Genomic DNA, 23,906 nt, shown 5'->3' with positions numbered 1-23,906 from the left:
GATCTCTAGTCTGATGTAATTAGTGATATGTGTGACAAAGATGATTAACACGAAGAGTGACTTAATTGATTAGGTTACTTTACAGGTGAAATCCACTTGTGATTTCCTCTTATTTTCTGCCTCAGCTCATCTCTCATTTCTTTTTCATTTATAACAAATCATTATTTCTAAACAGTCAAATTGAGACTTCAGGCACAAGTCACAATGATTTAACCTTCTCCTACAAGGACATGTGCACTCGCACTCACGTGCACACACACATGTACAGCAGCAGGAGTGCCTACCATCTAGTTTGATGAGATCAGGGCAGTAGAAGTGCAGCAGCGCCGCGAGGGCACAGCCATCTGTGCTGTCCTTCAGCAGGTTGTCCACTGGGGGGATCCACGGTACTGTTTTAGGTAATGTCTGTTCCTTTCTATAGCGAGCCTGCGTCCCGACACACACAAGATAAATGAACTTGTCATTTTGTATAATGATGCAGCAGATAAGTTTCTGTCTCTTGAACACTTTCTGTGTTTGAATGAAGCTGTATGAATGTCACTGTACAAACCAGAAGTAAATGAAATCATATTTTTTGTTGACATACACTATGGCAGACAAATACTCAAGCAACAGACAGGATTTTTTTGTGCACTACACGTGGTTTGACGTGGTTTGACTGACACGAGATGGTGAACAGAAACGAGCAGATGAAAGCATGATGGAGGGATAAACAAGCACAACTACGTGCTTTGAAACTTACAGGAACCAGCTTCATATACCATTTGGTTGGAGACTTCAGTAAGAAAGTGAAAGAGAGGAGAGAGCGAGAGAAATCAGGAAGGAAAATCTCATCTCATTACAGGACGAAAAAAAAAGATAGCTGTCTTAGTCTGACATGATTTCCTGTTTAGTCAATAGCTCATTACTTTAAGTAAAACACTGAGGTTGTCACCCGAAAAACAGGGTAATGTTCATTACTGCTGGATTGAGCTGCAGAAGGTGACAGGAATCACTGGGGTTACTCTAGTGTTGGGGCAGAAATGCAGCTCAGAGGGTTTATGAGGGTCTGGGAATACTGACAGGGTTAATGGGAAAGATTTTTTTTTTTCAGAAATTTCCCTGAATATTGAATAAATTCCCTTCATTGAAGACAACAGAGTTAATAAACAGTGTTTTTAAGTGTGGACGCACTCTGAGTGTCCATCACCACCAAGCCGACAGCGTCTGGGTTTTACAGAGATCGCAGTTTTTGGAATGAGTGGCACTCTAAAAATGCAGAATATTAACCGTGCAGAACATACATCAGCAAATGTCCAGATAACAACATCAAGCTGAGATATTCCACACAGCAGCTTCAATAAAGACTCAGCAAAGTCCAAAAAGCCCTTATACAGCAGCATGGCATGTGGCATCAGGAAGGGCAGTGGGACAGGTTTCCTTAACACCAGTTCATACAGAGTAAAATATCTCTGGGGAAAGCAACGGATTTCAAAAATATAAACTGTTATAAATTCAATTCAATTTTATTTGTATAGTGCTTTTAATTATGGACGTTGTCAAAAGCAGCTTTACAGGACTATAAAAAAACTAATAAAATTGACAAAGTTTGACAAAAGGAGGAAAAACTCTCTGAGACAACATGAGAAAGAAAACTTGAGAGGAACCAGACTCAAAATGAATCCATCATCATCATCATCATCATCATGGTGACACCACAGAGTGCCTGAATAAATATAATCTTTTCTAAAACTGTACACACACACACACACACACACATACATATATATATATATATATATATATATATATATATATATATATATATATATATATATATATACATATATATATACAGTTGTGTTCAAAATTATTCAACCCCCAATGCTGTAAATGGTTTTAGGGAATTTAGTGTACATTTGTAATTGTATTCAGAATGAAATCCTACAAGGACTTCTTAAAGAACCATATGCAACTAAAATGACATCAATTAGTTTTGTAATACAGTAGTAAATGTTTCTTTTGTGAATTCTTCATTGACATAATTATTCAACCCCTTAAAGACTACCACTCTGAAGAACAGAGGTTCAATGAAGTGTTTTCAATCAGGTATTGAAAACACCTGTGGATATCAGGGAGCAGCAATAAAGCCTAATAAGCACCAATTAGGCAGCTTTAAAATGACTGTGATACTCAGCTCCTTCTAGACATTTACTGGTGTGGTTACAAACATGGTGAGGTCAAGAGAATGGTCCAGGAAGACAAGAGAACAGGTGATTACTCTTCACAGGAAGGGCAATGGCTATAAGAAGATTGCAAAGATGTTAAACATACCAAGAGACACCATAGGAAGCATCATTCGCAAATTCAAGGCAAAGGGCACTGTTGAAACGCTACCTGGTCGTGGCAGAAAGAAGATGCTGACTTCGACTGCTGTGCGCTACCTGAAGCGTAGAGTGGAGAAAAGTCCCCGTGTGACTGCTGAGGAACTGAGAAAAGATTTGTCAGATGTGGGTACTGAAGTTTCTGCTCAGACAATACGGCGCACCCTGCGTAATGAAGGCCTCCATGCCAGAACTCCCAGGCGCACCCCCTTGCTGTCCCCAAAGAATAAGAAGAGTCGACTGCAGTATGCCAAAAGTCATGTGGACAAACCACAGAAGTTTTGGGATAGTGTTCTGTGGACTGATGAAACAAAATTAGAACTGTTTGGGCCCATGGATCAACGCTATGTTTGGAGGAGGAAGAACAAGGCCTATGAAGAAAAGAACACCTTGCCTACTGTGAAGCATGGCGGGGGGTCAATCATGCTTTGGGGCTGTTTTGCTTCTGCAGGTACTGGGAAGCTTCAGCGTGTGCAAGGTACCATGAATTCTCTTCAGTACCAGAAGATATTGGATGACAATGTGATGCAGTCCGTCACAAACCTGAGGCTTGGAAGACGTTGGACCTTTCAACAGGACAATGATCCCAAGCATACCTCCAAGTCCACTAGAGCATGGTTGCAGATTAAAGGCTGGAACATTTTGAAGTGGCCATCGCAGTCACCAGACTTAAATCCGATTGAGAACCTCTGGTGGGACTTAAAGAAAGCAGTTGCAGTGCGCAAGCCTAAGAATGTGACTGAACTGGAGGCTTTTGCCCATGATGAATGGGCGAAAATACCCGTAGATCGCTGCAAGACACTTGTGTCAAGCTATGCTTCACGTTTAAAAGCTGTTATAACTGTAAAAGAATGTTGTACTAAGTACTAAGATTGAATGTCACTTGGGGGTTGAATAAAACTGATAATGATGTGAGCTCAGAAAAGACATTTGTGGTTATTTCATTATAAATGTTATGTTATATTTGTCTGACCTACATGTGCCTCTTTGATTTAATTGTAAGCAGGATGACTGAATGATCATAATCAATGTCAAACCGACCAAAACAATCAATTTCAGTGGGGGTTGAATCATTTTGAACACAACTGTATATATATAACTGTATATAGTGAAGTAGAGTTGTGTAACCAGGAGAGTTTGAGCGCTAAGTATTCTAGTAACCGACATTAAGGCTGAGTCTTTCCCCTGATCTCCTGATATTCTTCTTTGGATTATATCCTCTGGCCTGTTTGCATTGTGACTTCTTGTGTTCTGACTACTGCCTACTTTGGACGTTTGTATTAAAGCACATGGATCTCGCATTCTCTCCGAGTATTACCTGTTCTGTATGTTCACAGTACACTGACTGTCGGTACCCAGACCACAAGTGTCAGCGTTTAGGTTTACAGTAAATCAGTTTTCTTTCCATTATCTCATTCCTCAGATGGATATTCCTATATGAATAAACCACACACTTATCTACTTCTACTTCTGATATGAAACTCCAGCTTGTCTTTCTTAACAAAAAAAGAGCATCCATTACACAGGAATGCCATCAAAATAATGATATCTGCTAAATCAGATAGAACAGGATGCTGGTAAACTTACCTTAGGGATCTCGAGGGGTTCTGCCCTCTGTGCCTCTCTCCTGCTTTGCTCCTGAATGATGATCTCTTTCAAGTACTCGTTTACCTTTTGAAAATTAGAACACAATACAATATCATGGCTAAACTGATGCGTAATAGATGTAAATTTACAATTTATACAATGTTTAGGACTGTTATTTGTCTCAACATGTAAGGACTAAATGTTTAAAGTTCTGATCTGTAACCTGTGATTACTACAAGTGTCTCTATGCTGAACAGAAATCCTGCTTACTACAATCCCATTTAGATTATAATAAGTCAAAATGATGCTGATAAATTTGGCCTTTAGATCTTTGGAATGCATGAATATTTCATTCGAATTCAAAACCAACATCTCATCTGGGTCTCTGAGGTGAAAATCTTATGATGGTGATGCATCCTGACGTATCAGACGGTTGTGAGCACTTGATGTGATTTTCATCACAGAGTTGTGCATTTTGAGCAGAAACCAGATGACATGATGACACCATGACTCACAGCTTGATGAACATTTTGAATTTGCATTCTTTGAAAATATCCTTTTTTTTTAAACATTTATAGGCCAAATTTAACAGCTCCCCTTTGACCAGCAATCTAAAGGTGTCCTTGGTTCTGTACAGAGAAAGACACACACACACACACACACACACACACACACACACACACACACTACAGATCATATGGACAGATATCAGCTTGAGGTATTCCTTTAAGTTTAAGCATATAGATATGACATGTTGGGACAAGGAACAGTACTAAACATTGTTTACATTGTACAACTTACTGTGTGTGTGTGTGTGTGTGTGTGTGTGATTCCCAGCTCAGATGGAATGTAAACATTCAAAGCCTTGGCTGCCCCTAAGATAAGTCACACAGATGCTGACTCTGATGGCAAACACTATTTAGCAGATATGTTTAGCGGAGACTTTCCATAAGAACACATTTTTTTCCTTTTAGGAAACTGATATTTTCAAACTGTGAAAGAATAAGAGCTAATATACATCATCTTGTGTCCAGAGACAGAAGAAACAAAATATGCATTTTTCTTTTGTTTTTTTTATTATATTTCTATTAGGCCAGGCTTTTAGAGTATTGTGTTTCAGAAAAAAGGGAAGAAAGAAATAATACATAATCCTACTACCTTATTCATCCAGCTAATGACGCCATCCTCTGTGTCATAGGGCATGTCTCCGTCAGCACAGTCGGTAGAATACTGCTGCATGCACGCTACCACCTTGTCCATACTCACAGTCTCCACCGTATACGCCATCATCAAAGTGTCGATCAACGCCAGGTGAGCACTCTGCAGACAGGAACCAGCAATCAGGTTGATCAGAGAACCAGCAAATTTCACACGACTCTCATCACCCAAGATTCAAAGTTAGGTTTGTAATCGATGCCTTTGCCAGTCCTCCTGCCGTAGTTAAGACATGGCTTTATCTACCCGTAGTCAACCCAACACAAATCTAGAAATATGGCCTCGGCATCTCCTCTGAGAGGCTAATCTTGCTCCTCTCAGTAAATAAATATGCCAAATAAAGACTTCAAACACATTTGGTGTGGTAAAAGTAAACAAAAGAAAAAGATAGTGTAAGACTGTTGGTGTCACCTGCCTTTAAAGATCTATAGAGGACTTATCACAAATTTCCTGGATTAGGATTTAGACAGACTCTTAAGCCCTGTGTGATGAATTAGTTGCCCCTGGCATGGTACCGCGATTTAAGTGATTATCCGCAAGAACGACGACTTTAATCCGATACAAATCCGCAGTAGTCACAGTTTTTGTGTCCAAACACAGAACTCCTCAGTAAAAGACTAGTCATGTTTCAACTGATCTCATTGTAGCATAATAATTCAATCATGGCTGAAATAAATCAACCTGCCCCCACTTCTTTTTAATTCAGGCTTCTAAATGTAAACTGGGTTTAATGCTTTATACTTTCCCGAACCTTACGACTTGGGGAGTTCAGGGTTTGAGTCTCTTAGTTCCAGTGAAGGGAAACTGTAATGCTACAGTGTACAAACATTCTATACAACTGCGTGCTTTTCATTTTTTGGCATCAGTGTGGGAAGAACCACATGTGGGTACGATGGTCTAAACATTCAAAGTAAAATAAATACTACAGTACATCATGTTTAATGCTGAAATTTTTGTAAATTTCACATTATGAGCTGCATAACTACAAAGTAGAACACTAAGAGACATGCATGTAGACAGTAACACAACATCTATTGGACGGATTTTTATTCACATTCCAGCTTCCTGTGACATCCCAATATATTTCTACAACGCCTGTGATTTATCACTACAAATGATGAGCGCTTTACGCTTTACCACTTTTCCATCATTACTCATGGGTACAATACACAACCACACCCCTACCCCCACCCTCTACCCCCACCCTCACCACAAATTAAAAATCTGTCTGTTTTCTCAGGGGCCTGGTGGGTAATTGCAGACACAGAAGGCTAAATGAAGCAAAATGAAGGCTAAATTAGTTAAGTCTTGTTTAGCACAGAGCCCCGTGCTGTTATATTGTTTTAAACAAACTTATATTATTTTTAATATACAGGTCCAAAAAGTCTCCTTGCTCTTCTACACTGAAAAACAGTATGAATGTGTTCTAAAAAGGTTAGTCATTACAAGACAATGGCAGTACACAGCTGATAACATCTGCATGAATTATAGCCATAAAACACATTCATAAGATGAAATCACATGGTGTGCAAACAGGATAAATGACGGAGCTCTGTTCCATTTTGATTTGATCTCCTAATGGCTAAAAATTTACCAATGGACATGGTTTAATGTAGACAATGTAGAAATTGTTGCGACAAATACAAAATCAGTATTTTGAAAGATGTCACACTTAGCACCAAACCAATGACTAAACTGAAGAATGCAGTCGATGTTCACAAAGCAGATATAATATAAAGGATGAAAGCATTAAATGAAATGGTCCAGATGGAAAAGGTCCAAGACACAACCTAGTAAGTTACAGGAAAACCTTATCTTCAATCAGAATATTCAGACTAGGACAAATAATTCTAGGGGTGTCAATAATAATAATAATAATAATAATAATAATAATAATAATAATAATAATACACAGAAGAAGAAATGAAGTGCATGTAAAAGGGAAAAAAAACAGTTCAATTCATCACTTATTGCATGTTATTAATTTTCATGGCATGTGCCGATAATTCTGGAGTTGGCTAGATACCATTAAAAGCAGCTTTAGCTGAGTTAGCAAAGTCTTTGTGAGTAATGGCATGTGCTGACGTTGCAATAAGAACAAACATTTATGTCCCTTTGTAATCGTTTTTTAAAATGAGCGAGTGTGATAGGAATGGCGCTGACACTGCAATCATCATTTCAGATATTTGCTTCAGGCACAGCAATAATTCCACACACACCTCAACACTAGTCTCCTGCCTACTCAGCATTGCCATGGCAACATCTCAGCCAGTTTATTCAGACCGTCAATATGAAATATCAGTTTTCTTTGCGTGCCAGCCCTTTAAGAACGGCTTCTCGCAACAAGATGCTAAAGCCTGAGGTGAAGGCATGAATCTTAAAATCAGAGACAGAAATTTGGAAAGCTGATTTTATTTAATAATATATTTATTGTATACATCACAACACAACCCTGGTCCCATATAACCCTCTGTCTTGTTTTCACTTCTCTCAACACACAGGATTCAGTTGATTAACTAATTAACAGCTTATCAGTGGAGGTGAAGTGGGTTTGTTTGAGTGGAGAGAACACTAACATGTACAGGACAAGTGTTGATTTAACACGTTCAGTGATCATGTATGCAAACTACAATTACTGATTCAAATTAAATGGAATAATGATGTCTTTTTAAATATGCTACAAATTTTTATCGATTTGTATAGTTGACAGTTTTTTCCCCTTGACTAGTTAGTGATAAGACACCTTCAACCGTGTTAACATCATTAACCAGGGTTTCAGCTTCCGGCAAATTTCACTTTAAGAAACTAGACTGAAACCAATGTAAAGATTTTGGGAATCTGAAAATGGAGACATTTCTTTTTCTTAGCACTGAGTTGGAATGAAGTATTTTTAGAGGGATTTCTGATGTCCTGATGTGACTTAATTTACTCCATAAACACAGTTCTGTCCATCACAAGCACACTGTCGGCTTTTACACTTTAGGTTTTAGTTTTAGAAAACATTATCATTATGGATATAATTTAGAAGCCTTTATACATTACAGCACAGTGAAATTCATTCTTTGCACATCACAGCTTTGGAGGTTGGGGTCAGAGACGATGCCCCTGAAGAGAGAGGGTTAAGGGCCTTGCTCAGGGGCCCAGCAGTGGCACCTTGGCAGCACCAACCTTGGACCCCAACCTTCAACAACCCAGAGCCTTAACCGCTTGAACCACCACTGAGATTTTGCCTTCTAGTCACAATAATAACACAGCTAAGCCAAGTGGGGTAGGTGTGCACTGCCCCATGATTCTACATCATCTAAAAATAAAGTCAGTTTCTCTGTCAAATAATAATATATTAAAATATAAGGCTTACTTTGGTGGCTTAAAATAAGTTACTATCATTTTGGTGGAGTGTATAGACTTGTATAGACTTATGTAAATGTAATAGACTTATAATTTTGGAGTTAATAAAGCGGAGATAAATGGTGGAGATCTGCCCTGCCTGCCCCAGTGGACAATCTGTTACTCTAACTAAAGTGGAAAAGGCTCTGGGGTCTTGATCAAACGTTAAGGTTCAAACCCCAGCACTGCCAAGCTGCCACTCTTGGGCCCTCGAGCAAGGCCCTTATCCACCATTGTCCAGGGGCACTGATCATCTCTGACCCCGCTCTCTGACCCCAGCCTTTAAAAAGCTGGGATTATGCAAAGAAAGAATCTTACTGTGCTACAGTATAAAGCATATGTGATCAGATAAAATATCACTTCTTCCCCTACTAATATAATAGAACATTTTAGCAGCTTCTTTAAGGATCGTATCATATTGTGTTAATAAAAGCTAATACATAATAGCTCAGATCAGTGCACAGGGCATTAGAGCATGCAGCTTTATCATGCGCTTGAAGAAAATCAAATAAAACCCAATATGCAAACCACAGCAGATGATTTTACTCTCTGTGTGTTTTCAGCACAGATGCCAGGATGAATATATCTCTCGCAGGAAATAGGTCAGTCAGAACGACACACTGCTTTCTGAATAATGCAGCAAGTTTTATTTTGGGAGAAATGTAGAAATGTAGTGAGTACACTATACTCCTGCTGAGGTTTACAGCATGCTAATGTGCACCTCTAACTCATGAATCATATACTGTGAACAATAATAATCCTCTGAGGTGTAAATACAGAAAAGTATGGTCTCTATGGTGATGGAGTGAGGTGTGGAAAGACGCAAATGATTGGGATGATGCTCAGTAGATATCACATGCTGTAGCTGAAGCACGCTGTCTCCTGTATAGATACACAGAGGCGTAGAATCGCAGTTCTGTTCAGAGATTTCTCCTTCTGAAAGGTCACAGGACTGTGTGCTGTTTTGGCAGGTTTGCTCTTATTATCCGTTGCAACACACAACCATCAAGAGTTCTGTAGACTGGGATCTGGTCTGCTTGACACACACACACACACACACACACACACACATACACACTCATTCTGTCCTCTTTAATCTCTGTTCCCAACAGACTCATCTATTCCATCTATTATTAATAATGCTGTTATAATCAGTCAGCACTTCTATACTGTGAGACTGCAAGCTGTGTCATTTCACACAGTAATCAAGAGACAAAAATGCCTTTCCTCCACAGAAAGCAAGCAGGTAGGAATCTGCTGATGTGTCAAACATATTTAGGGGAAATCCTCTAACATTTTCTACAGGAGTTTCCACAGATTCAGAGCATGTAGAGCCTTTAAACTCTCCTTCATTAGCAGTTCTAAATCACTTCATGTCCTAAAATGAATTTGATGGATACTGACTGTTATTTACAATGAAATGTATTCAAGGATGCACAGAGTCTGGAGACAAATCACAGCATCAACTACAACATTAACAACAAAAATCCTTCAGGCCAAAAACACTGTTCATGTCAATAAAAAAAGTTTTGTTTCATTTCTTAAACAATAACCAAGACTTGATGAGAACCTTTTCCACACGTCTTGCAGAGAACTTTTTCCCATTTGCATATGATCTTTTAACCCTTTAACAGGTCCACTACAAATAAACCTGGTCAATAAATGATTTTATTTTATTAATTCTTACATAAAAAATAAAGGAATGTAAAAAATGTACATAAATGTATTCTTCAGCAAAGATTTACGGAGCACAAAAGAACCAGCAGGACAATTTTGACTAAAACTTTTAGATATGAAATCAAAATAAACTTATTTGGGTGTTTTGTCTCACATAATGATGGTGTAATTTGTTCACAGCTGGCTGACAGCTGGAACCGAACTCCTGCAGGGAAGTGAAGTCACTTCAGTTTAGTGAGTTTGTGACTCGGTGGAAACACGGTTAAACACAACACAAGGACATGACTGTTGTATATGTTCACAGTACAGTTAGATAGTTTGTTTATTTTCATGCTGGCGATCAATATCAATTATAATTAATATCAATTAGTCAGATAATATGTGGATCCTTAAACCCAAATCACATACAAATACCCAGTTTTCTAATTGTTAAAAAAAAAAAAAAAAAAACTCATGTCAGTGTATTGCAACACAAGCAATACCATATACATATGCAATAACATATGTGAAACAAATAAATATAAATCTAAAACTAATAATAATAGTAACATTTAGGCATTTTAATCCAAAGTTGCAATGAGGCAGTCTAATCTAAAGTAGGCCCCATGTTGTGCGCACTGTTCACCAGCCTGAGGATGTCACTTCCTATAACGAGGGCACTCAAGAGTCCCACAAGAACCTTCACAACTAAAATTACCCACTCCTGCTTCTTCAATGGCCATATTCTGCTTTGCAACGAGACAAAAATAAGACAACTTGGAGGAGCAGCTACCTGTTACTGTGAAGATCTGGAATTTGAACAAAACACAACAGAAAAGTGTTAGCCTTATTGTTCAGAGATGAAATGAGTCCCTCTCTCTGGGTGTGACGAATGACATCTGTCTCTATTCAAGTCCGGAAGCTTTTACTGTCATTTCGACTATATATAACTGACACAGTGAAATGAGACAACGTTTCTCTAGGACTATGGAGCGATATAAAACGACACATAACTAATACCTTAAGTAAGTTGTAATAGCTACATTAATGCCTCTTTTCCACCAGAAAGAACCAGGTGCTGGTTCAGATCTAGCACTGGTGCTGGTTCAAAGTTGGTTCCACTGGCGAACCTTCTAAGAACCGGTTTGCCTTTCCACCGGCTAGAGAGCATCAAGAGCCGAGTGTGACGTCACTTTATACGTGTCACGTGTCCCAGCTACTTTAGCGCAGCAGCGGCAAACACAAACACATCAACAATGGCGGATGTTGCTTTACTGTTAATGCTCATGGCTTTGTGAACCTACATTAACGCGGCGAAAAAAACGTTTACGTGCAGCTCCATGTAATCTGTATAAACGGAGGTTGTAATCGATAAAGTACATAACGTCATTTTATCGCTAACACAGAAAAAAAAGTTAGCCTTAGCATGTAGCTACCTACTATCATGTGTGCTGATAATGAATCATATCGCGGTAAAGTGAAAGTGTATTAAACATTAGTATACTTAAGGTACATTATCAAAGGCACTAACAGTAGCCCCGCCCACAGCCCCTGACACAAGCGGTTCTTAAGTCTAAACCAGCAACGTTTTGGTGCTACTTAAGAACCACTTTTCCTGGTTCAGAGCCGGTGCTTTAGCGGTCGAAACAGAAAGAACTGGTTCTAAATTAGGCTCTGGCTCCGAACCAGCACTCGAACTGCCTCGGTGGAAAAGGGGCATTAGTGCATTTGTGCAACCTGGTACAAACAGTGTGAGACAAAAGACAAACAAACAAATGATACGAAACTCTACAAGACAATACACAACAGCAGCACCGACCAAAGAGGCAGCATGTGCAAAGAGCAAAATCAGCATGCAGAACAGCATGTAAACAGTGTGATATGGTGGTGCTGTAGACATGAATGTATACTGAACAAAACACTTTTGTTTTTGCCCCCATTTTCTATGAGCTGAACTCAAAGAAATAAGACTTTTTCTGTTTCTACTGTATGTACACAAAAGGCCTATTTCTCTCATTAACATTTACAGCATTTGGCAGACGCCCTTATCCAGAGCGATGTACATAAGTGCTTAAATCTCTAGCATTGAATACATTAATGCTGGCTCACTAAGTTACATACTGAAGATACCATGAGTTTAAAACATTTGTTCAAAGTTACAATGAAAAAGTGTCAAAGGTTTTTTTTTTGTTTGTTTGTTTTTTTTTAAATGCAAAAGATAAGGAAAGAAGTGCTAGTTGAAGTGTTTCATGAATAAGTAGGTCTTCAACCGCCACTTGAAAATAGCCAGTGACTCAGCTGTCCGGACCTCTAGGGGAAGTTCATTCCACCACCTTGGTGCCAGTACAGAGAAGAGTCTTGTAGTATGCTTGCCTCTTACCCTGAGAGATGGTGGAACCAGTCGAGCAGTGCTGGTAGATCGGAGGGTGCGGGGTGCAGTGCACGGAGGTAAGAGGGAGCTGGTCCATTTTTGGCTTTGTAGGCCAGCATCAGTGTTTTGAATCTGATGCGTGCAGCTACCGGAAGCCAGTGGAGGGATCGCAGCAGTGGGGTGGTATGCGAGAACTTTGGCAGGTTGAAAACAAGCCAGGCAAGCCCATCTCCCTCCCTCTCAAATATTGTTCACAAATTCAGTACCTTTTCCCAGACAGCAGGAGGATGAAGAGTGTGTGAGGGTGTGTGTGGGGTGAAGAGTGTGTGTGATGGTGTGTGTGGGGAGAAGAGTGTGTGTGATGGTGTGTGTGTGGGGAGAAGAGTGTGTGTTGGGTGCAGAGTGTGTGTGGGGGGTGTGTATGGGTAGAAGAGTGTGTGTGTGAGGGTGTGTGTGAAGAGTGAAGAGTGTGTGTGAGGGTGTGTGTGTAGGGTGAAGAGTGCATGTGGGGTGCAGAGTGTGTGGGGTGAAGAATGTGTGTGTGTGTGGAGTGCAGAGTGTGTGTGAGGGGTGTGTATGGGGAGAAGAGTATGTGAGGGGTGTGTGGGGTCATTCACAATGCTGTTGGCACTGCGGATGCAGCGTGTTGAGTAAATATTGATGATAGAGGGAAGAGAGACTCCAATGATCTTCTCAGCTGTCCTCACTATCCGCTGCAGGGTCTTACGATCCGAGATGGTGCAGTTCCCAAACCAGACAGTGATGCAGCTGCTCAGAATGTGGGGAGGGAGATGGGCATAGTCAGGATGGGGGGAGGGAGATGGGCTTCCCTCAGGCATTGTAGGAGAGATGCTGCTGATGCCGCTGCTGCTGAGTGATGAACACCAAGGAATTTGGTGCTCTTGATGATCTCCTCACATGATCCATCAATGTTCTTTAGTTTTATCAACATTTAGAGACAGGTTGTTGGCTCTACACCAAGCAGTTAGCAGTTTCCCCTCCTCTCTATATGCTGATTCGTCGTTCTTGTTGATGAGACCCACCACGGTCGTGTCATTGCCGAACTTGATGATATGGTTCAAGCTGTGCATTGCTGCAGTCGTGAGTCGGCAAGGTGAACAGCAGTGGATTGAGCACACAGCCCTGAGGGGCTCCAGTGCTCAGTGTGGTGGTGCTGGAGATGCTGTTCCCGATCCGGTTCAACTTTCCAGTTCCCAAAAGTTCAGGATCCAGTTGCAGAACGAGATGTTCAGTCCCAGCAGGCTCAGCTTCTCAATCTCAAGGTACTGAGGGATGATTGTGTTGCATGCTGAACTCTGAAGTCTATGAACAGCATTCGTATGTAAGTGTCTTTATTTTTCAGGTGGGTAGGGCTAAATGAAGAGCCATGGCAATGGCATTGGTTTGGACCATACACAAACTGCAGGGGGTCCATTTCATGTGCCTCCTGACAAGCTTCTTGAAGCACTTCATTACAATGGGTGTGAGTGCGACTGGAGGATAGTCATTGTGGCAGGACACTGTAGATTTCTTTGGCAAAGGGATGATGTCGATTCTCTTGAGGCACGTAGGAACAATAGCGCTGCTGAGGGAAATGTTGAAGATGTCAGTGAAGGCATCCTTTAGCTGTTCTGCACATTCCCTGAGCACAATGCCAAAAATGTTGTCTAGTCCAGCAGCCTTCCGTGGGTTAACTCTGCATAGAGTTTACCTCACCTTGGCCATGGATAGACAGAGCACCTGGTTGGAGGGAGGGAGGTGTCACTGTGACAGGCAGGTGGAGCTGTCTTGTGCTTTGTGATTGCCTGGATGCCCTGCCACATCCCAGTGTCTCCATTGTCCTGCAAGTGTCTGTGGATTGTCCGGGCACGCTTTGCTTCTCTGATGGCTCGGGACAGTTTGGCCCTTGCTGTTCTAAGGGCCGTCCTATCCCCTGCTCTGGAGACTCTAGACAGCAGAGAATGCACCTTAGCAGTCATCCATGGCTTCTAGTCTGGTGGTCGTATACATGAACACAGCTGTCTCTGGTGTCCATGTACTATAAATAGTTGGCTAAAAACATAAATAGCACCATATTGGATCCAGAGTGGCCACTGCATGCAACTGCTGCGCCACCATCTCTACAGATCATGCTTAGGGTAGAGGACAGTCTGGAAAGATGTAACACTTCCTGTATGTTGGAAGAAACTTGTGTTTACCAGATTGGTCGCTGCTGTGCAAATAAGAAAGATCTACATTCGTATCGAATGGCAGTGCAGTTACAATATGTGTTCACGGGTACTGTGAGATCTGGTACACTGTTTAGTGTCCGTGTATCTGCCTGTGTCCGTAATTTGTACATGGAACATATCCAAAATGGGGGGAAATATTACCAAATATTATCCATGTTATATACATTTACAAAATATATCTGTGTTATATACACATAACGCCACACAGTATTATCCCCATACTATTAACTTCATAGACTTCCAGCTGTAACTGCTAACAAAAAAATGGCCCCTCCCAGGGGGGTGAATACTTATGTAAATGACAAATGTCTGTGTTTTTGTTTACCTTTGTCTTACAATAATAGTGTGCTCATTCATGCAGTTATCAAATCAGCCAATCCCATGGCAGCAGAAAATACATAAAATCATGCAGGTCCATGTCAAGAGCTTGAGTTAATGTTCACATCAAACATCAGAATGAAGATGGAGTCTGAGCTTTGTGACTTTAAACACGGTCACGGTACTTTCACACCATGAGACTTCCAGGAGATCAGCAGTTTCTGAAATACTCACTGGCTCAAACCAACATCTGCACAATGGATAAAGTCAGATTTTTTGGCTTATTGCATAAATGAGAAGGTGTACAGGAGTTCCTCATAAGTGTGCATATACATATAAATGCATACATATACACTCACCATCACCTAAACATTATGTATGAATAGTTAGCTAGCTAACTAGATAGATAGATAGATAGATAGATAGATAGATAGATAGATAGATAGTAGGGCTGGGCGATAAAACGATAACGATATGTATCGCGATAGACACGTGATCAATAGCGATATAAAATGTGCTCGATACGACGTTCGATATTTTTTATTCTTCGTCGGAAGAAAACAGAGGTTGCGAAGCAGTTTGGTTGCATTAACAAAGGCACTCGCTCTCTGGTAACCTAGCAACTTGGGGTTTAACACTCTAACAGCCAATCATGTAACAGTATCATGTTTGGTTGCGCCATATCGTTGTCTCATGCTGGATTCCTCTTCAGTAACCGGCGACTGATGAGCAGAAAATGAGCCGCAGCGAGCGAGGAAATTATAATTAAAAGAGGAAAAGTCAGCGCGCCAGTACGGCAGTTTTTTGGATATTATAACTAGAGCTGAAACGATTCCTCGAGTAACTCGATTACAAAGATTGTTCGAGGCAAATTCCTCTGCCTCGAAGCCTCTTTTAATTCATTTTAAAGCTCACGTCACGTTCTTGTGCAATTATTTTGTGTGTGTATGTGCGCGCGCGTGCGCGTGTTTGACAACGCGCTTACGTAAAAGCAGGAGACGCGAGGAGTTAGCGGTCTTTTGATTTGAGGGCTGCAAAATGGAAGGGCGCGATAATAATGTCAAAGAGAAGAAAAAAACGAGAAAACGACAGAAAATGTCCAAGTTTTGGGACACTATCAGAGCGTCTGTTTTCAGCAGCAGGAAACATTTCTTCAAAGCGCAGGGCAAGCCTCAGTTGAGCATGTTGATATGTTTACCTTTTTTCGTTGCAATCACATGCTCCTTTAAAGACTTTTACAGCACGCACACGTTGAGAGAGAGAGACTTTTATATTCTGATTAATATATATACTTAAAGCACTCGGTGTGAAACCATGCATGACTCTAGGTCCAAGTTCCTGTTCATGTTTTTTGCCTCTTAAATACCACCAAGCATTCCAAATTAGACAGTAAATGTTTGTTATGCCGGAGCTGTAGATTTTGAATCTTTTAGTTCTGAAAGTTGCATGACTTAAAGGCAGTATTTTTGTATTATTATTACTATTTATTTTAATGTATGCCTTAGTTTTGATACTTTTATAATTTATTTTTGCATCTCATCAAAGGGTTCATTTAAAACCCAGAATGTTTGGCACTTAAATGTACTTAATTCTTCTCAGTCAACTTTGTCATTGTTCACGGTACAAGAACAGACAAAGAAACAATGGGTGATATCAAAGTTCAATAATTATCAATATCGACCGATATGAAACACTGATATCGTGATACAGTTTTCGGCCATATCGCCCAGGCCTAATTGATAGATAGATAGACAGACAGACAGACAAGTACATGCAGATTCAGGGCTTCGGCCTAATCATGATTTCTTTTGGACTCCTACTGTTGAACTTTGGTACAACTTCAGTACACCTTTCCCCCATTATTCCTTCAGCATGCCTCATGTCTCACATTATCACACCACTGATCAATCCTCCAAACTCTAAAATATTAACTTTGTTCTGTTAACTGATACCAACTCATTGAATTTGGCTACAAAACAAACTGATAAGCCAGAGACACAACAAATGGCATGAGAGTCATTATATGGGAGGTATCTCACACCACATTTACTAAACATTAGTATAAAGGTAAGCACAAACCTGGGACAGGCTACAATACACCATTACTGATGACTATTACACAATGACCTAGCATTCACATCTACTCAAGAACTACAAGACCATATGGTGTGTTAGGTTCATAAGTCATGTCTGACTGGGTTCTGTTTCTCGGAGAGATGTGGTAGCTTAGGGGTAAAAGTGTTGGACTACCGATTGGAAGGTTGGGAGTTCAACCCAGATTCACCAAGCTGCCACTACTGGGCCCTCAACTGCCTCAGCTGTATCAAATATAAGTCGCTCTGGATAAGGGCATGTGCCAAATGCCATAAATGTTTGTAAAAACAATAAAATTTTTAGGAGGGTAGTTAAATTAAAAACTTCCATCCTGCCACCACCTCTTGTTATTTAGAGGCAAGAATCTACAGAAACCTTAGAAAGCCTTTATCTCCAAATTAAAGTTAAACACACAATTAAAGTCACAAAAAGTGCACACTGTAAAAAGAAAAGCATGTCTCACCATCTGAATTGGCCTCATGGACAGATCTCTCTCAGTGACCAGCCTCTCATGGACGGTCACATACAAGCCTTTTTGAGCTAGAGCCTGGATAACAGCATCATGGCCCAGCAGTGGCTTGGCAGCATCGCTTTTGAGGATCAGACTTCCTGCATGGCAGTACAGCTCGGCCGAGAGCAGCAGGTCTACCACCGGTGGCTTCACATGCTCCTGCTCGTACTGATCTGTGTAAAACGGATCCTTCAATTTGTCCGGAACGCTGTCTGTGGAGGCAAAGGGAGAGATAAGATAAGGAGACACAAGTAAAGAAAAGATAAATCAATGTTTTATTAAACATAAAAGAACAATATTAGCCCTAATTCCATTGTTACACACTGGACTGGAGCCTGCAAAATGTCCACATGGAAATAAATAGCACAGGACCTGATATCACAAAAAGAAACATCTGAAAACATACGTGACCAATAACTGTAAGCTTAGAGGATTTCTATACTTTTTTTTTTACCAGTGTGCAATCAGTATTTAATATTGCATATTGCATATATATATTATATTTATTTAAATGATGCTCTTTTTATTCGGATGAGCGCTAGAGTCACCTGAACCCTTTCAATTCAAACATGAGAAACATGTCACAATTGGTTATAAAGCCTGCGTCCACTTTACACAGTAACAGCAGATCAGAAAGCTGAATTTTGGTCCTCAATAATAATGAGTAGAGAATGAGGTCACCAAACGCCCACATGACCAGCTAAGCCATGCTGTTTGGTAAGGGAAGGGAAGGGAAGTGTGATCATTCTCTAGATGAGCAACACTTTACATGAACATCATTGATATCTATCAAAACCCACTAATAAATAAAATATATTTTTGGATTCCAAAATAAAAACATAACTCGGTTACATAAGAGAGAGGAAAGACAGAGATAAATCACTACTAGTAGTCTTACTACATTCTGTGACCTAAAAAATAAAAATCTCTTTTTGATGTTGCATCAGATTAATAAAAATAACCAATAAAAACACACTCTCAGTGTAAGAAGGCTTGATTCCTGACATGCACAAAATAGCAGAGAACAGAAATCATTCTGTACAACACACATTAGAGCAGATATAAGCTGTATTTATTTATGATGCCCTTGTGATTTATTTCAGGTATCAACAAAACATCTAACGTTCTCACTTAGGCTAGGATTATGTCATAACTGATAAATAAATGGTCAAATCAAATAAGCTTTAATTAGGGCTGGGCGATAAAACGATAACGATATGTATAATGATAGACACGTGATCAATATCAATAAAAAATGTGTTCGATATTTTTTATTCTTCGACGGACGAAAACCGAGGTTGCGAAGCAAGTTTGGTTGCATTAACAAAGGCACTCACTCTCTGGTAACCTAGCAACGTAGGGAGTGACATGCTAACAGCCAATCACGTAACAGTATCATGTTTGGTTGCGCCATATCGTTGTCTCGTGCTGGTCTGCTGGATTCCTCTTCAGTAACTGGCGACTGATAAGCAGAAAATGAGCCACAGCGAGCGAGGAAATTGTAAATAAAAAAGGAAAAGTCAGCTACTTTTTCATATTTCTGCAGGTTTTATATGTCAAACAATGTTACTGTACTTGTTCAAGTTTGTTTTTATATTACAGATGTATCTCAGTCTACCTCAGTTTTATTTATGTTTACAAAACACTGCACATATTTTAAAACACTTTATTCACTAGAAGGTGAACAGCTAGTGAACTTCCTAGCACTAAACTTGCACTAAATTCTCAGGTTTCTCTATGTTTATATTTAACACTTTGCACTATTTTATTACACTTTATTAAGCATTTCTTTCAAAATTTTCTTTCATTTTGCACCTTAAATTTTAAGAGATAATTGTTGTGTTCATTGTGACTGAGGCAGTTTGAGTGCTGGTTCAGAGCGTAATTTAGAACCAGTACTTTCTTTTTCGACACCCAAAGCACCGGCTCTGAACCAGGAAAAGTGGTTCTTAAGTAGCACCAAAACGTTGCTGGTCTAGACTTAAGAACCGCTTGTGTCAGGAGCTGTGTTCGGGGCTGGGGGCGGGGCTACTGTTAATGCCTTTGATAATGTACCTTAAGTATACAATGTTTAATACACTTTACTGCAATATGATCAGTTATCAGCACACATGATAGTAGGTAGCTACATGCTAAGGCCAACTTTTTTCTGTGTTAATGATAAAATAATGTTATGTACTTTCTCGATTACAACCTCCGTTTATACAAATTACATGGAGCTGCACGTACACGTTGGATTCGCTGCATTTGGATGTCACTGTAGGTTCACAAATCCATGAGCATTAACAGTAAAGCAACATCCGCCATTGTTGATGTGTTTGTGTTTGCCGCTGCTGCGCTAACGTTGCTGGGAAACGTGACACGTATACAGTGACGTCAGACTCAGCTCTGTGATGGCTCTCTAACCGATGGAAAGGCAAACCGGTTCTTAGAAGGTTCGTCAGTGGACCCAACTTTGAACCAGCACCAGCACTCGCTCTGAACCAGCACCCAGTTCTTTTTGGTGGAAAAGGGGCATAAGGTTGCTAAGAGTTCTTATATGTGTAACTTTGGACTTCCTGTCAGTTGGAGACCAGCAGTTTCTGAAATAATCAAACCAACATCTATGCCAAGCCACTGAGATGAGATGTTCCCTCACTGTGATTAACTGCATGAATTTATTACTTCTGTTACTGCCACATGATTGGCTGATTAATAATAAACCCCTTAAATAATAAACCCCTACATAAATAAGCATGTGTACAACTGTTCTTATCTTCTTCTTCTTCTTAATATTATTATTATTATTATTATACATACTGTACATAGCTTTACATAGTGACCCTTCACTGTCACACAAATTACTCCAGATTATGTAAGAATTATTTTTTCTCTTTCTTGAACTATAAATTCACATAAACTGATCCACTGAAATGTCCCCACCAGTCATGAGTGAGTAGTTTTCCCTTGAATCACACATATTCTCCTGATCCACTTCATTCACCATTATTTAATTATTTTTCATCTGAACACGTTGTTCATCTGAACACGTCCTCAGACGTCCTCAGACATCTGAACACGTCCTTGTGGGACGTTGAGGTGGTGTGAATGCAGCCAGATGGATACACACTGGTGGCAGACTGAGAGCTCTGTAAAACTCCAGCAAAATGCCCACAAGCCACCCAGTATATGGCACCCAGATTATGCCAGTAGAAAGATGATGGACTACAAGGCAACATCATTATTGTTATCCATATAAAGTGAAATAAATTATTATATATTTAGGGAGGTTTTATCTCACTGTACACATGACAGAAATAAAATATCGATTTAATTACTGACACAGTAAATTAAAACAACACAGAAAACAGATTTAAATGCAGTTTTAAATAACATGAAGCCTGAGAAGCATCACTGCAGACATGATCTCCTGTCATTGAGAAAGGAGATGGTACAAAATCTTTAACATAAACTTTCCCCTTGAAGCACCCTGCTATCAGAAACACACCAGTTCACTGAATTCTGTATTTTTTTCTTTCTTTTCTTTCCATTTTGTTGTAGAAGTTATCCTTCACATCACTTCCAGGTTTCATTATTCATTTTGTACCTCTCTATTCCTATTCTATTATTTTCCTATTATTTTAATTCTCTGCTGCTGCTATTTTGTCTCATTTATTGTCTAACATCTACTGGACTTAATAATGTCTTACTCTACAATCTCAAAGGTTCACATTGATATCTGATGTGTTTTTCTTTAAACCTGGAAATAAACCGAAGGTTTAAGAATTTTAAATATTTTAAACAAAGACTCTAAATGTTCAGTATTTAATGTTCAGTATTTAATGTCCAGTATTTAATATTTAAGGTTCTGCATTATTTCTAGCTCCCTATTTAAAGGTCAGATCTCCCTTATGTCTAATCTCTTCTATCAGACGACACTTATGGATCTGATCTAAAACAGATCATAACACAATCTAAGAGAATCCAAGCTGCTCCAGTCACACAGTCATTAAAGAAAAATAAATAAACTTAAATCTATTATATTCATTATAATATTTAGAGATTCTACCTTGTGTTATACTGGTGTCTGTCAGTGTTTTGAGTTGAAACATCAGTGTGTATCTCTGACATGTCATCACTATTAAACACTAATTTCTCTAATGGGACGAAAGAAAAAGAAGGAAACAGTGTTTCCCAGAGGAAAGGACGCCACCTACCGGGACCGAAAGCCTTGGACACCAGCCATTTGAGGCTGGAGTGGATTTTAGCTCTGTTAAAATCATAAAGGTCAAAAGATGTGATGTGAGGAACAATGAAGGTGTTTGTCCAGTGTGTGTCCTGGCTCAGGTCCCCCATGTTCAGTGTCAGCTTCAGCAGACAGATCACATCCTCCACAAGGATTCACTCCATACTTTACTGGTTCTTCTGGGCCCTGGAACTCATGTCCGTGTGGTGCTGTGATGTCTCAGGGCCGGTGGGGTTCAGCGCTAATGTCCGTGTTGTCTCAGGGCCGGTGGGGTTCAGCGCTAATGTCCGTGTTGTCCGTGTTGTCTCAGGGCCGGTGGGGTTCAGCTCTAATGTCCGTGTTGTCCGTGTTGTCTCAGGGCCGGTGGGGTTCAGCTCTAATGTCCGTGTTGTCTCAGGGCCGGTGGGATTCAGCTCTAATGTCCGTGTTGTCTCAGGGCCGGTGGGGTTCAGCTCTAATGTCCGTGTTGTCTAAGGCCGGTGGGGTTCAGCTCTAATGTCCGTGTTGTCTAAGGCCGGTGGGGTTCAGCTCTAATGTCCGTGTTGTCTAAGGCCGGTGGGGTTCAGCTCTAATGTCCGTGTTGTCTAAGGCCGGTGGGGTTCAGCTCTAATGTCCGTGTTGTCTCAGCGCCGCTGCGGTTCAGCTCTAACAGCTCTCACAGCTCCATCCTGATCCTGATCCTGTGCGCGCGCCGCTAGCGGACCTGAAAGGAACACCGTTATTGTCTGATTCACAACAAACTGCAGATTCACTAAAAGCTGATTCGAAGCGCTTCTGTTGTCTGAGTTCGCTTGAAATCTCCTTTCATATCCAAACAGACGCGCTGGAATATATTCCTCTATTACGACCGTCCACGTTTTAGTGCCGTTTTCTGCTTGTATCTTGTGTCTTTGATCAAGACCCCGAGTGCGCATGCGCGGTCCGCCCAGCGTCCCCACACACAGTACATACCAGTTCATCAGTCACTACAATGAACACAGCACATACAGACCAATTCATCAGTCACTACAGTGAACACAGCACATACAGACCAGTTCATCAGTCACTACAGTACTACAGTGAACATAGTACATACAGACCAGTTCATCAGTCACTACAGTGAACACAGCACATACAGACCAGTTCATCAGTCACTACAGTGTACACAGCACATACAGACCAGTTCATCAGTCACTACAGTGTACACAGCACATACAGACCAGTTCATCAGTCACTACAGTGAACATAGCACACACAGACCAGTTCATCAGTCACTACAGTGAACACAGCACATACAGACCAGTTCATCAGTCACTACAGTGTACACAGCACATACATACCAGTTCATCAGTCACTACAGTGAACATAGCACACACAGACCAGTTCATCAGTCACTACAGTACTACAGTGAACACAGCACATACAGACCAATTCATCAGTCACTACAGTGAACACAGCACATACAGACCAGTTCATCAGTCACTACAGTACTACAGTGAATATAGCACATACAGACCAGTTCATCAGTCACTACAGTGAACACAGCACATACAGACCAGTTCATCAGTCACTACAGTGTACACAGCACATACATACCAGTTCATCAGTCACTACAGTGAACATAGCACACACAGACCACTTTCATCAGTCACTACAGTGTACACAGCACATACATACCAGTTCATCAGTCACTACAGTGTACACAGCACATACATATCAGTTCATCAGTCACTACAGTGAACATAGCACACACAGACCAGTTCATCAGTCACTACAGTACTACAGTGAATATAGCACATACAGACCAGTTCATCAGTCACTACAGTGAACACAGCACATACAGACCAGTTCATCAGTCACTACAGTGTACACAGCACATACATACCAGTTCATCAGTCACTACAGTGAACATAGCACACACAGACCACTTTCATCAGTCACTACAGTGTACACAGCACATACAGACCAG

The 23,906-nt window shown here is 40.4% G+C and overlaps 1 protein-coding gene across 8 annotated transcripts in view; it reads right to left on the bottom strand.

The window, feature by feature from the left end:
- The window catches only part of camsap2a (calmodulin regulated spectrin-associated protein family, member 2a), a 35,130-nt gene extending 12,282 nt beyond the window's left edge, over positions 1-22,848 (bottom strand). For 7 of the 8 annotated variants that reach the window (XM_060876817.1, XM_060876824.1, XM_060876843.1 and 4 more), the window contains exons 1-5: positions 21,930-22,848; positions 17,686-17,945; positions 5,109-5,270; positions 3,951-4,034; positions 285-426 (exon numbers count right to left, since the gene is read on the bottom strand). In XM_060876817.1, coding sequence (XP_060732800.1) covers positions 285-426; positions 3,951-4,034; positions 5,109-5,270; positions 17,686-17,945; positions 21,930-22,068 — 787 coding nt within the window. In that variant the 5' untranslated portion in view covers positions 22,069-22,848. Of the gene's footprint in view, positions 1-284; positions 427-742; positions 773-3,950; positions 4,035-5,108; positions 5,271-17,685; positions 17,946-21,929 lie in introns of those variants that run through there. The other variant, XM_060876879.1, reaches the window with a different exon arrangement.
- Between the last annotated feature and the right edge of the window lie 1,058 nt (positions 22,849-23,906).

The sequence above is a fragment of the Tachysurus vachellii genome, chromosome 1 (genome assembly GCF_030014155.1).
Source record: "Tachysurus vachellii isolate PV-2020 chromosome 1, HZAU_Pvac_v1, whole genome shotgun sequence".
NCBI lineage: Eukaryota > Metazoa > Chordata > Actinopteri > Siluriformes > Bagridae > Tachysurus > Tachysurus vachellii.
This window is presented reverse-complemented; position numbering and strand designations above follow the sequence as displayed.